Source organism: Fistularia commersonii, chromosome 2, assembly GCF_037954325.1.
Source record: "Fistularia commersonii isolate RoL2024-O1a breed Wild chromosome 2, RoL_Fcom_v1.0, whole genome shotgun sequence".
NCBI classification, from domain to species: Eukaryota; Metazoa; Chordata; class Actinopteri; order Syngnathiformes; family Fistulariidae; genus Fistularia; species Fistularia commersonii.
The window spans coordinates 4,054,685-4,068,176 of NC_141285.1; the positions used below are offsets into that span (position 1 = coordinate 4,054,685).

General features: G+C 39.5%; 2 protein-coding genes across 2 annotated transcripts in view; one reads left to right on the top strand and one right to left on the bottom strand.

Annotated features, from left to right (window-relative positions):
- Positions 1-4,249: 4,249 nt before the first annotated feature.
- epcam (epithelial cell adhesion molecule) lies at positions 4,250-7,462 on the top strand. The gene is made up of 9 exons (XM_086164776.1): positions 4,250-4,609; positions 5,272-5,373; positions 5,450-5,711; positions 5,789-5,854; positions 5,932-5,998; positions 6,083-6,181; positions 6,270-6,467; positions 6,554-6,595; positions 6,672-7,462. The coding sequence occupies exons 1-9, from the start codon at positions 4,549-4,551 to the stop codon at positions 6,693-6,695; spliced, it is 921 nt and encodes a 306-aa protein (XP_086020902.1). The 5' UTR covers positions 4,250-4,548; the 3' UTR covers positions 6,696-7,462.
- A 437-nt stretch (positions 7,463-7,899) lies between these two features.
- Positions 7,900-13,492, bottom strand: part of plekhh2 (pleckstrin homology domain containing, family H (with MyTH4 domain) member 2) — a 34,086-nt gene continuing 28,493 nt past the window's right edge. The window contains exons 26-30 of the mRNA XM_086164764.1: positions 12,186-12,322; positions 11,601-11,730; positions 11,197-11,283; positions 10,225-10,374; positions 7,900-9,532 (exon numbers count right to left, since the gene is read on the bottom strand). Of these exons, the coding sequence (XP_086020890.1) occupies positions 9,347-9,532; positions 10,225-10,374; positions 11,197-11,283; positions 11,601-11,730; positions 12,186-12,322 (690 nt within the window). The 3' untranslated portion in view covers positions 7,900-9,346. The remainder of the gene's footprint in view (positions 9,533-10,224; positions 10,375-11,196; positions 11,284-11,600; positions 11,731-12,185; positions 12,323-13,492) is intronic.

Here is a 13,492-nt window from a genome sequence, read left to right on the forward strand (position 1 = left end):
TAAGTCAATCACACGTCCTGTCTGGCTCAACTAAATTGAACGCAGCCATGATTAATGTAACAATTTCCAACTGTGCCTCCACTACTCTTGACATATTAAACAATCCACTGTGAAAAGGGGCGATGTTTTAAAAATACAATGGCCACCTAATGAGGAACGGCAAGGGCTGAAAATTTCTGTCAGTCACCTCAGTTCTTCTACAGCCAACTGCTCGGCTATTCATTTGGCTTATTAGAAAAATGACAGGTCTCTGTGTTAGTTCCGATTTGATTACAATATAAATGTCAGCTCTCTTCCTGGCCACGGAGGGCTATTGTACGTGTCGAGAGAGAGAGAGAGGAGGGCTCTGGGCGAACAGTGAGAGAACGGCGGCAGACTCCTGTTACATAAAAGCACAACAGTCGAGTGTAGAAGACATGGAGCCTCCCCTGAAGGACGGAGAACAGAGACTGCAAAAATACCCCTCATCTCACAATTAGCCCATAGAAAGCATTTGATACTCAGATAAATCTTTTCCTGTTGAGGTGCAGTTGGTTATTTATCCAATGCCTCAATTTGGGTTTTCTATTCTTCTCAAACATTGGTTTTCTTTTTAAGCAAATAGTTCCACACGACTTTGTTTTTGAATTTTCACTTTTTGATCGCTCGTGCGTCTGGTCCTAAAACTGAGCTAAGGTAACAGCAAGCAGGCTTTATAACAAATACAAGAAACCAGTGAACTACTTTCAAAATGCCGAATTATTCAATAACTTTTAATTCATGGCATTAGGTTGCAGGATACAGCATAGCCAATGGTGAGCACTTTACTATTGATTTACGATGTTTAAATAGCGTCCATTGAATGAAGATATAAATCCATACATTTATCTTTTTATTTACATTTTATGTCCTTCCCCACTCCTCCTTGTATGTCCGAAATCATATGACTTGGCTGCTGCCCATTAAATTATTCTCATTTTCGGCCGCAGTATTTGTGTACTTATGTTTGTTACTCTAATGTATCCTAGTACCATTGTACTCAGGCATTTGGAGTATTAAAAAAATATAAGTACACATGAGTAAATATGGGTAAGAAAAGCAAATCAATTGTAGCCTCAAAATGAACTATTAGAAATAAAGTCCGAAGATGATATAATGGCACCGTCATAAAACATGCATAAGAATCTAAATCATATTGTTCTTTCCTAAGTGTATCTTTGATTAAATCAGAACCAATTGAGTCTTTTTATAACGTCAAAACATTTGAAAAATAAATTGCAAAGTAAAACAAAAGCAGATAATACAGTAGCCCATGGAGATTTTCTCTCACCCCATATCTTCCCTTCTGTTGGCGGCCTTTGAGTAGTTCTTGGGGGAGAAAGTGTGGTCTCCCCTCCACTTGCTCTCTCTCTGCTCTTTCCCCTTCTATTTGCTGAATCTCTGTCTTCCAGTAGCTTCTTCCTTCTCTCCCTGACTCTGTCTTGGTTCCCCCGCCCCAGGGACCATGGACAATGGCCCACCTCAACCTGCCATGCACTGCCCTGACATCTTAAACCTCTGGGAAGGGGAACACCCATATTGCCCTGGTTATGTGTCAGCTCTCACACAATAAACACAGCAGTTCCCCGAGGGTCTAATCACCTTAGTTGAGGAAGGCAGGTATCCAAAATCACTGTTATAAGAGAAGAAGAAGATTAAGTGGAATTAAGTGATATTTACTGTTTGAATGTACTGTATTTAGAGTCAGATGCCTCATGTATAGACATCATGTACATAAGATTCCGCTTTCTTTTCTTTTACTGTGTAATTAATACAATCAATACTAGGTGTTTACTCAAATAAGACTATCTAAATTATCCTTTAATAAAAATGTTCTGAGGGAGGGGTTGGAAAAAGAAAATCTGACACTGCATCACTAACCTGAACTTTTGCCCTTTACATAATGTGTTGTGACTCTGCATGAATTGTTTTGAATTCCCAGCCTTATAACATAGTTATAGGAAATGGAAAAATACGGGGGGGCGCACATTTAGTGTAAAATAATTCTTCAGTTAATGATGTCATCTCAGTTGAATTGCCAATAAAGCATTTTTTGTAAACAGAAAGAAGACTTTCAATGACACTCTGGGGTTTCATTTCGGAATTTGAATAAAATTTCAAAAGTTCCAAATGCGGCGGCACGGTGGCGCAGACGTTAGCTCTCCTCCCATAGCCCTTAACTGGGAAATTACTCAGGAAATTGCTCCCAATGAATGAGTGACTGAATGGTTGTTTGTCTGTATATGTGGCCCTGCAATTGACCAAGGGTATATCCGCCTCTCGCCCCGCGACCCTGAGTGCAGGATACAGAGCAAACAATGGATGGATGGATGGATGGATGGATGGATGGATGGATGGATGGATGGATGAATGGATGAATGGATGAAGTCCAAAACGCTCCTGTAAGTTTAACTGTCACCACTAGATGGTACTCTAAAACCTATAGAGTGTGCGGTTATACTTTATGCAGATCAACAATTTGCTCATGTTCCTTTTTCCCTCAAAACAGAAGCATGAAAAATTATTTTGAGAGACACAAAAAGGAAGATTTCCACAAATGTGAAATAAGACACACAAAATTACGATCCTTTGAAATTCACAATTGGATTCTAGAATCAAAAAATCCTAGCACTATAACACATCACGTGATATCAATTAAACACTTTACAAACTCAAATCAAAGTAATGAGTTAAACACATGCAAAACCTGATAATCAAATAAACCCTAAAGACTCTATAGAATTAAGAAACTTATATATCCTAAGCTCAGACGAATTTACCCATGATCAGATACATTGTGGGTGTCCTTGATCTGTTTTAGAATGTGGAGTTTTTGCCTTGAACAATAATTGTTTTATTGCTGAGAAATGCTGTCTGGGGTTCCTCCTGGATGCATATAAAACTATTGTAATTTAAAAGTGCTATTGTCGAAGATGTTTTAATACTCTCATACTTTTCATGTCAAATATACAGTTAATGTTAATGTGATGCATGCTAATATACGACACAGCTTCTTTTTTGACCCAGTAAACTGACAGCAGCACATGCAGCCTCTTCAAAAACACTTAAACATATCATCAGGTCTCAAATGGATTTGATGAAAACTAAATATTAAGATTCATAATTTAAATTTACAGGTTGATTTATTTTTATAACTTTTTTTGCCAAATGCCAAAGACAACATGTCATTATCTTCATGTAGTTGTTTGATTTAAATTTTTGACCTTTAATATAGCTAAATTAAAAGTGTGATAGAAGATGAATTGAAATTGCCGGGTGTCTGCCAGGCATGTTTATGATGAAAAGGTGTATTAAATTAGACTTGGTTAATTGAATACTGTTCATACACATACATGTGTCTACAGTATCAACAAAGAGAATAAAGGGATCCTGACACTTTTTAATCACAGGCAACAAAGTATAAAGCTACATTAAGAAGACAATCTACCAAAGGGGATCTTATTAAAAGAAAATAAATCTGCTAAAACCCAAGATAAATAGAAATGTCTGTACGGTGGACTACCGTGTTTTTGTATTTGAAAAGGGAAAGACTTCAGCTTCTAGTATTCCTATATTCAACACTGAAGTTGTGTTAACACACAGTATATCCTCCATTGAAAAACAGATGGTAAAAAATATTTCCTTAATTCTTTCTGAGAATGATTTCTGTCACTTAAGGTTATGACTCATTCATACCATGTGACTCACACCACCAGAAAAAATGTTTTCCCAACCTCAGGTTTCTGTCTTGAAATAAGCAGGACAGTTGATCTTGTGATGTCACAGGTATCTCTTTCACAACAAATAAGATGCACACTAAGATGTAGTATTAGCTTAGTGACGGCTTATTACTTGAAAAGACACAACTAATGAAGTGACAAGACTCCACATGTTATCCACAGAGGTAGATGTAGGCTTTTTTTTATTTGCCCTGGGGGTACTCGCGGTAACTGGAAAATCAACAATAACCCCAGTAAAATGGATCGTTTATATATTATATCAAACGAATGAGTCAGTTAATTGTTTATTTCTTATTGTAGTTCAGAGTGGAAAACTTTGTCGACAGCAAAGATCTGTTTATTGAAGGATTCGCTCGTTTCGGTATGTCAACAGAGAGCCAGGGAGCGAGAGACACCATATATGGTCAAAGCGGAAACAAGGTGAGCCTGAAACCGGCAAGCCCATCGCGTATGCAAATTAGCATGACGTCATCAGACGATAGGTCTTTTTTTTTTTATAAATGTAGTTCCAGACTCATTTGTATCAGTGATCACAACACCTGCCTTCTTGAATTTGTAGTCTTCGGAGCGGGTTGAGTAACTTGTATCGTCCCCGCGTCCTTCAATTTTGCCGCGTCTTCCTCTCTAAACAGGTTTGACCGGGACACACCTGCTGAAAGACAAGGAAGCTTCGAGCGACTCGACGCTACTCCATCTTCGATCTCTGAGGACGACGCACGGAAAGGAAGTCGAGGAAGAGTTGTTGTTTTTTTTAATATTTACCCGCTATAAAAGTTTTAACACTTCGACGATGAAGGTGTGGATAGCTCTCGTTCTGATAGCCTTTGCGTCCGGAGCCTCTGCGCAAAGCTGTAAGTATTTCGTTTTACCTTTTTTATTTGAGTATGGCCGAACACTCCGGGAGGCCTAGTTCTTTAGTGAAACCTGTCATTTCTGGTTTGAACTTTTTTTTTTCGATGAATTTAGTATCAAAAGAATTTATTATTTTTGGTGAGTTTTTTTTTAATTATATTTTTATGTTTATGTGTGTATATATATGTATGTATTCCTGAATTGTTGTTCTAAAAATAATTGTTTATCTGAAAACCTAAATTCGTCAAAAAAAAAAAGAGTTCAACCCGGAAATGTAGGTGACGTGGCCATTTTTATGATTTTATAGATAAATATAATCAGGAAAAAATGAAAACTTCACCTAAAACCGCACTTGAATCAAGATCTCGTTGTGAGTGGGGGTTGGGACGCTTAGCACCGCTCCCCCGGGGACTCTGTTTGGAGAAACCAACGCCCAGGTGCTTGTCGTGCAGGTGTACCTGTTCTGTCTCTTCGGTTTTTGAAAAGCCATTAACCAGAATATTTGTGGCATGCAGTTAGCTTACGTTTGTGTGCTTCATTTCAAAAATATTTTTTAACTGTCTGAATGAAAGTAATTGTGTGTTGGGGCTTTTTGTGTTGAGGTTGAAGTCCTTGTCAGTGATAGTTGTATTTTAAGGGGATTTTGTGTGTGTGTGTATAGGTTCATGTAACTCCATGAAGTGGGCCACCTGTGATGGAAATCCCTGTAAGTGTTCCATACCTCTTGGTGAGAGCAACAAACAAGTACTGAATTGCGACAAATGTAAGTAAAACCTCTACATTAAACAATGTAACCTTGCTCCCCCACAGCGCTTTTTCACTTTATGTTTCTCCATCAGTGATCCCCAAGTGCTTCCTGATGAAGGCCGAGATGTACAGAGCGAAAAAAGGCTGGGACACCCGCCTTATTGGTGGCAAGCCAGTGGAGACAGCCTTTGTGGACAACGATGGCATCTATGACCCTGATTGTGAGGCCGACGGCAAATTTCGGGCCAAGCAGTGCAACAACACCGAAGTGTGCTGGTGTGTTAATAGCGCTGGCGTTCGCCGAACCGATAAGGGAGACACGAACCTCAAATGTGACAAGCTGGTGGAGACGCAGTAAGTTCTCTCAACCACCTTCAGTTTTGAGTTGCAGGTGATTTCAGTCTCATTAACTCTTTTCCTCCTCTGCCTAGCATGGTTCGCCTGCAGCTGAAGCACAAAGCAGTGAACAAACCAGTAGATACCAAACTCCTGAAGGAGTAAGTACACTTTAAAATGGCTTTTGTCACAATTTAACACGTGTTACTCAATCATAACCTTTATGTCTATGTCACAGTGCCATTGCGAACGCCATGTACAATCGCTATGACAACTTCAATAAGGATCTGGTGAAAAGCGTTGAGGTGAGTGAAGAATGAGTTAATGGTGGTTTCCAATTTCAAAAGGTGTCCCAGACACATTTGTAAAGCGTTCTATCCCTTTGGCAGTACGATGCCGATGGCCGCTTGATCGTGGTCGATGTGGAGAAGCCAAAGGGAAATCGCGAGTTTGACCTGACCAACATGGCCTACTACATGGAGAAAGATGTAGGTCACTTTTTAAATTTTATTTATTCATTTAATTTCTCAGTTTTCTTGTCAGTTTCACTGAGCACATCCTGCTATGGTCCTGTAGGTCAAGGTGCTGCCCCTCTTCAAGAACCAGGAAAACTTTGAACCCACAGTGGGTGACCAGAAGCTGCAGATGGAGAACATTCTGGTATACTACGTCGACGAGGAGGCCCCGACGTTCACCATGCAGCATCTGCCTGGTGGCATAATCGCTGTCATCGTGGTGGTGGTACTGGCGGTGGTTGCAGGCCTTCTGATCCTTGTAAGTGAACAGTACTCAAAGCATTGGTATCTTTTAAGGTAAAAAAAGAAATCAGTTGTTAAGTTGTTCTTTTTTGTTGTGTGCAGTTCTTTACCAAAAGGAGGCAGCAGCAATACAACAAAGCTCAGGTAAGATGACCCTCCTGCCGTTGAAAGTTTTCATGGATTCGAAAGTTTTCCCTCATCTATTTGTTCTTCTTTCCAGCAAAGGGAGATGGAAGCCATGTAATCTCTCCCTGGCAGCAGGAGACAATGAGCAGCACCTGGGTGAACATCCTTTTGTGGGACTGTGCCATCATACTTGAGGAATCAAAATGTAAATGAACAATTAACATGCTTTTTGTCATCGGCACTATTCGCAATAGCCTTTTTATTTATGAACTGCTTTACGTCTTCAGCAATATCTAATCTGTCTGCCATAAAGAATGATGCTTTAACACAAAAACTACATCAGAAATGATGGATTTTAGCATTAGAACTTGTTGAATGGTATCAATTCTGTCATCGTGTACAGTTTCTTACTAATGTGTTTCATTGGATTGTTTTTAATAAACGTTTTAAAAAAAAAAGTTTGTTTTTCAGGGTTAATAAAAAAAGTCGAAATGCGTGACCTGTAACATGAGGATAATCCTGTCTATAAATCAAATAGTTTATTCCCGAGGGGATAATATGTCCAACTATCAACAAAGGTTGACTGGATGTGGGAATGAAGGGGTGTGCATCGGCCCTAGTGCCTGAGGAAAGTGCAAATTTCTCAGTCCTGCTCTGTGATTGCAGACCATATTTGAACAATAAGTTTAGAGTATCATCCAGCTCATGTTTTCAAAATGGCTGAGCAAATTGTTGATGTAGTTTATTAAAGCCCATTGTCGAGTCCCTAAATTTGCTGCAAAACTGAAGATTTTTTTTCAGTTTAGACAACAAACAAAATGTGATATTTACTGAATGTCTTTCTTAAAGCCAGAGAATAATAAAACCTCCATTCCGACAGTTAAATCATGTGATTTTTCTTGGCACCCCTTTGTCCACCTGTTAATTTTTTCTACTCTTGGTCTCTACTAACTAATAATTGTCTAAAGCCACAGATGACTTCATGTCTAACTGCATTCACTGAGATATTATGGCAGTTGAAGGACAAAAAAAACACTATCTGTTGGTGAAACTAAAAAGGGTGAGTCTTTCTTGCCGGGGAAGCTTGTCTCTCTGAAACGATCTGGCTCTGTGTCTAACCTGTTGGTCCTGTTCTGATCTAGTCATAAATTCCCTATGTAGTTTGTACAGACACAAACACACATTTCAGTGTTAGCGTTTCCCTAAACAGAGTGTTGGGAAGAACACTTGCAGCAATATGTTCAGTGTTAGACAGTCCCCATTGAAGCCTCTTCTGCAAATTAAGAATAACCAAAGCAGAGAAACACTGAAACACCCTGATATTCAATAAGTCGGTCTTCTTCACTTTATTCTGGGAACACATCAGTTTACCAACTCCATACCAATTTCCTCTTTCTACTTCTGATACATGCGCTTGCTATCAGTAATCACAGTGTGGCACCAGGTTAAATTATTTGTCTATGCATTTCCCTTTTTCCTAACCCACTTCCTCCCTGATGCCCTCCCTCTCTTTGACACCATGGCAACACAGTGACAAAGGCAGGTCTCTTGGTTGTTGAGACAGGCAGGTAGGTATCACATATCAACCCCTCCCCCCCAACTCGGAGCTGGAATGAGGTGTGTCAGTTCCTTTCATCTGTCCAAGGTATCAGCACGTCACTGATCCAAACCAGGAAGTGGCAGAAAACAAGTGTCAGATTATTTTAGAGTCGCTCAAGTGTCGATCGATGGTTTTGTAGCTAAATCCTTTGGGTGGTGATTGGCATGTCGCTTTTTTACTACAGCTTGATGCAAGAAAAGAACTGTCCTGTATATTGCTTATCTGTGACATAGGCTGTGGTAAACACTGCGTTATTACGAATGCCAAATGCTGTGTAAACGTTCTGTTTCTCTTTATCTCCTTCAAACTTTATTGTTTCACCAAAGTTTCAATTCCTCGTGATCTTCCCCGATGCTCTTTCAGAATTTGCATTTCACCACAATATCTCCCACAGAGTGACATTTACTAAATGTAGAAAGGCTTCACAGTATTTGTAAGTGATTGAACTCCCCTCCTCAACTCTGGCTATTCAGTAACTAAACCTCATACTGGTATGAAACATATATCCTCTGACAAAACCAGTCTTAAAACCACGAGCTTATCAGTTACTTCTATTGCAATACAGTTGCATTATTTTCATTTTGTCTAATTATATCTGGCTGCTGGTTATTATCTCCTGCCACATTAAAGTGTTCAGTACCTTTCATGAAAACAACCATTTGTTAAAAGGGTGTTTGCCCGAAATTAAAAAAAAAAATTAAATTATGTTTTGATAAAAAAAGCATCATTAGTGCCTTTATATCAGAAATGTTGTGGTATTTACAAACAGCACCTGTAGAAACGATGCAGACTGATGAGACACTCTGCAACTTTATGTTGATTTTTCTCTTTGGTGTCATAAAGGTGACATACCATGGAGAGGCAAAGACAACCTGATAGTCGGGTAAAGACGCTGAGTTGTTTTCAAAAAGACCTTTGTACCTATAAAGGTCGGTCGCAGCTCTCAGGTTCATAAATCTGACACAGGGCTACATACACTGAAATCAATCACTCAAGAGGCCACCGTCTCCCAGAAATCCAGTATGGTACACGCTGAGGTGCCACTTCCAGTGTGACCTGAAATCTGTCCAAACAAGTAAAATTGAATTCATGACGGAAGAACAAAATCTTTTCATGTGTGAATATAAAAAGTCAGTAAACTGAAGTGAGGGTTTTTCCACTGCTGTCCATCACAGCAGCGTGGGGGCTTTGCTGGGACGTCCCAGTGCTGGCGGGGATTTGCTCCTCAACTCTTTGCTCTTCAGACTGATGGGCTGAGCCACCATGAGGGCCGGAGCTGAGAGGTGATGGACGGCCGCCTTCTGCTGATGACCACTGTTGATGTAACTGGAGATGAGGAGGGTGATCTCTCTGATCTGTGGATGAAAAACGACAGGGAGATCAGAGTCCTCCAGGGATCGAGTTTTCGGGCCCTTTATCGTATGTATTTCAAGCATTATTTCTTGGCAATTGGTGTAATTCTTTAACAATGTTTGACCATGCTTTGGGCTTTGCAGTCACTCAACGTCAGAGACAAAAATGGAGTCTGGGTCCAAATTCACACTATAAGCACCCAATATCTGGTGTTTATATACCGGTATATAAATATATACACTGCTCAAAAAAATAAAGGGAACACTTAAAAAACACATCCTAGATCTAAATGAATGAAACATTCTTATGAAATACTTTGCTCTTTACACAGTTGAATGTGCTGACAACAAAATCACACAAAAATGATCAATGGAAATCAATTGTATCAACCCATGGAGGTCTGGATAAGAATCACACTCAAAATTAAAGTGTAAAAACAAACTCCAGGCTGATCCAACTTTGATGTAATGTCCTTAAAACAAGTCAAAATGAATCTGTGTTGCTTCCTGAGTGGACACTATGAGTTCACAGAAGTGTGATTGCCTTGGAGTTACATTGTGTTGTTCAAGTGTTCCCTTTATTTTTTTGAGCAGTATATATATACTGTATGTGTGTGTGTGTGTGTGTGTGTCTGTCTGTCTGTCTGTCTATCTTTATATATAGATAGATATACATGTACATTATTCCCTCAAACCTTGGAGGCGTCCATAGCGAACAGATGTTTTTCAGATGGCTTGTCTTTGGCTGCGTTGGTCCCAGCACTCTGGACCATCACCAGCATGAAGTCCTGTTTGCAGCCTCCAAACGTCATCAGGTGCTTATAGGGGTGGGACACCAATGGCTTCTGAACACAATCGTTAACATCAAGACAGTATTAGATCAAAAACATGCAGGATGTGCAAAGCTGCACACTTGGCATTGCATATGTTGTGTGTAAATTGCCGCTATGTATACACTGAATATAACATGAGTTATGATAAAGACGTTTTGACATGAGGCATTTTTGTGGATTTAGTAACCTTAGTTTTTCCTTGATTTGAACTTTTGGACTAAATGTCTCAGATCAGTCACTGCTGGAGAGCACCCCTCAATTTTTAGATCCAGACCCAAAAAAGTCATGATTAGTAACTATATGACTACATATAGACAAGTAAATACTAAATACTGTCATTGAAGACACACACATACAAGTGTATACACCTATATAATTTCTAAATGAAACTTTTACAATGACTATTTACATTATATTTATATATTCTGACAACATTGACAAGATAATTAAATGAATATTAGTATTTTTTTAAATGCTGCTATACTTCATTTGAATTTCACTTGCTGTTGTCATTTTAAGTAGATTTGTCTGTGATTTCCCGTAGCTCTTTACAATCATTGGTCATATCCCCCTTTGCTCAATTGTTTTCATTTTTTTACATTTAAACGTTCGTGAACAACTGAAAAGAATGCTGACTGCTATTATGTGGTGAAACAAAGACTACATATTGTAATAATCAGCAATAAAGATTCCAAACTTCCTGCCCAACCATACAAACGCACATACTCACATGCACACACACATGCACAGGTTTTCCCAGCCTGCACGGTCCTCTGTTTTCGGTGTGTCCTATGACAGCTAAGAGCAATGACCGGTTCCGTCAGATATACTCACGATTGAGTTGTACTGCAGGACACTGATTCCATCTTCATGTACTGCCAGCCAAACACGTACGCCCTGGTCTGGAGACGGCGTGATAGACTACATAAAAATCATAAAAGTATATGTTATTTAACAACCCCACAGCGAATGGTAGATTGTTTTATAAAGACAATGCGGCAAGTGATCTGGTCTATACATTTATGGTATGGTATCTTATGGTATTCTACTCGTGGTAGAACCTACACATTGTTCAGATAGTACATTTTTCCTTGAGTTGCATTTAGGCGACTGAGTTCCTAAAAACAATATCAATTGTGCAAGTTGCAGTTTTTTTCATCTGAGAGCAAATACAGCTGTGTAAGGACTATGTGTGAGATAACCTCGATTTTACTTGAGATAGCGGGACACACACTTACCTCTGCCTCAAATAGTTTGGCACCAAATAAAGGCCACTTCTTGGCAACAGTCAGGTAAATCCTGACACATTCTGATGAGCTCCGACCCCTGAGCGAGGCCCAACGGGCCGACAGACGCTGGAGAAGTTGTCTGGAAGGGGACACAGCGACAGATTAGGTTTCTTTTTGACCTCAAGGCTGGAACTGTAGAGCAGGAGTGCTCAAGGAAGCCCAAAGAGGAGATTTATGAGAGGAGTCAAGGATGACTTGGGGTTAGTTGGTTGGAGAGAAGAAGATACAGAAGACAAGGTTAGATGTAGGCAGGTGATTCTGAAGGGAACAGCTGAAGGGAAAAGAAGATCGGCTTCAAGCATCCTTAAAGTTGTTTGTGCTGCACAGCTAGAAAGCTCGCTGTTGTGTAATTGTAATAACAAATAACAGCAAATAATTTTTTTTTTTTTTTTATATTTCATGGAGAACTAATAGGACTGGAATAGCATGAATAAAGGGTGGGAGAGCATCCTCCAATCACTGATAACTGAGTCTGAATGAGATGGATGAGACAGGGAGGATCAGTGAGAGCCGGGATTTAGCATATGCCTTTACCTGTGCACGTCGTCAGACGTGGCCCGCCGATAGTGCTTGGGGTAAAATCTGTCCAGGACCTGCTTCAGAGTTTGGTTGGACTTGGTCTGGGTCGAACCAGGAGCCGCAAACTGACGTTCTGAATCCCCAAACTCCACCTGAACACACCAATAAAGAAAGCGAAGGCAGGAAAGTTATGTAATGTTTCTTACTCTGTACTTGTAGGTCAACGTTTCCCAATTTACATTAACTTATCTGATCTGCAACTGATCTGATGTGACTGCTAATTTCTGCTTCCTAACTCTTCCCTTCTACTAGATCTCAAACACCAATTGACAAAAATATCAATGACTTAATCACGCCCTCAAGTGCTATTTACTGTAACATACATCTGTATTAAAACATGCAAAAATTAATTTCTATTTCATTTGAATACAGGCTAACTTTAACCTGATCTACTGCCATTTTCTACACGGCAACATAGATGGCATCATCTGCCAATTTCTATCCAAAAAGGCACTTCTTTAATAGTTTTCAATACTTCATTTTTTAACCGTTCTCTCAAGAAATATTTTATTCTCATTCATTCACTATCTATACTGCTTATCCTGTACATTCCCTGCTTTAACTGAGCGTGAGGTGGGGGACCATTCAATCATATGTAGACATATATACTGCTCAAAAAAATAAAGGGAACACTTGAACAACACAATGTAACTCCAAGTCAATCACACTTCTGTGAAATCATAGTGTCCACTCAGGAAGCAACACAGATTCATTTTGACTTGTTTTAAGGACATTACATCAAAGTTGGATCAGCCTGGAGTGTGTTTTTACTCTTTAATTTTGAGTGTGATTCCTAATCTAGACCTCCATGGGTTAATACATTTGATTTCCATTGATCATTTTTGTGTGATTTTGTTGTCAGCACATTCAACTGTGTAAAGAGCAAAGTATTTCATAAGAATGTTTCATTCATTTAGATCTAGGATGTGTTTTTTAAGTGTTCCCTTTATTTTTTTGAGCAGTGTATAACCATTCACTCTCTCATTAACATGTCTGGGCAATTTAGGGTCTCCAAGGAACCTACTGCATATTTTTGGACAATGCGAGGGGAACATGCAAACTCCACAAAGAAAGGCGAGCTGTCAGAATTGAATCAGGGACCATCTTGTTGTGAAGCGTAAGTGCTTATCACTGTGGCATCTGTGTAGCCCTGCCCTTTATCATATCAGGGACTAAATTTGCACACAGACACATCAACAACAGTCCCTGGTGTGGTTTCTGTTTTTTTATGTGCTTCTAGGGCCACATTCTACATCTTGATG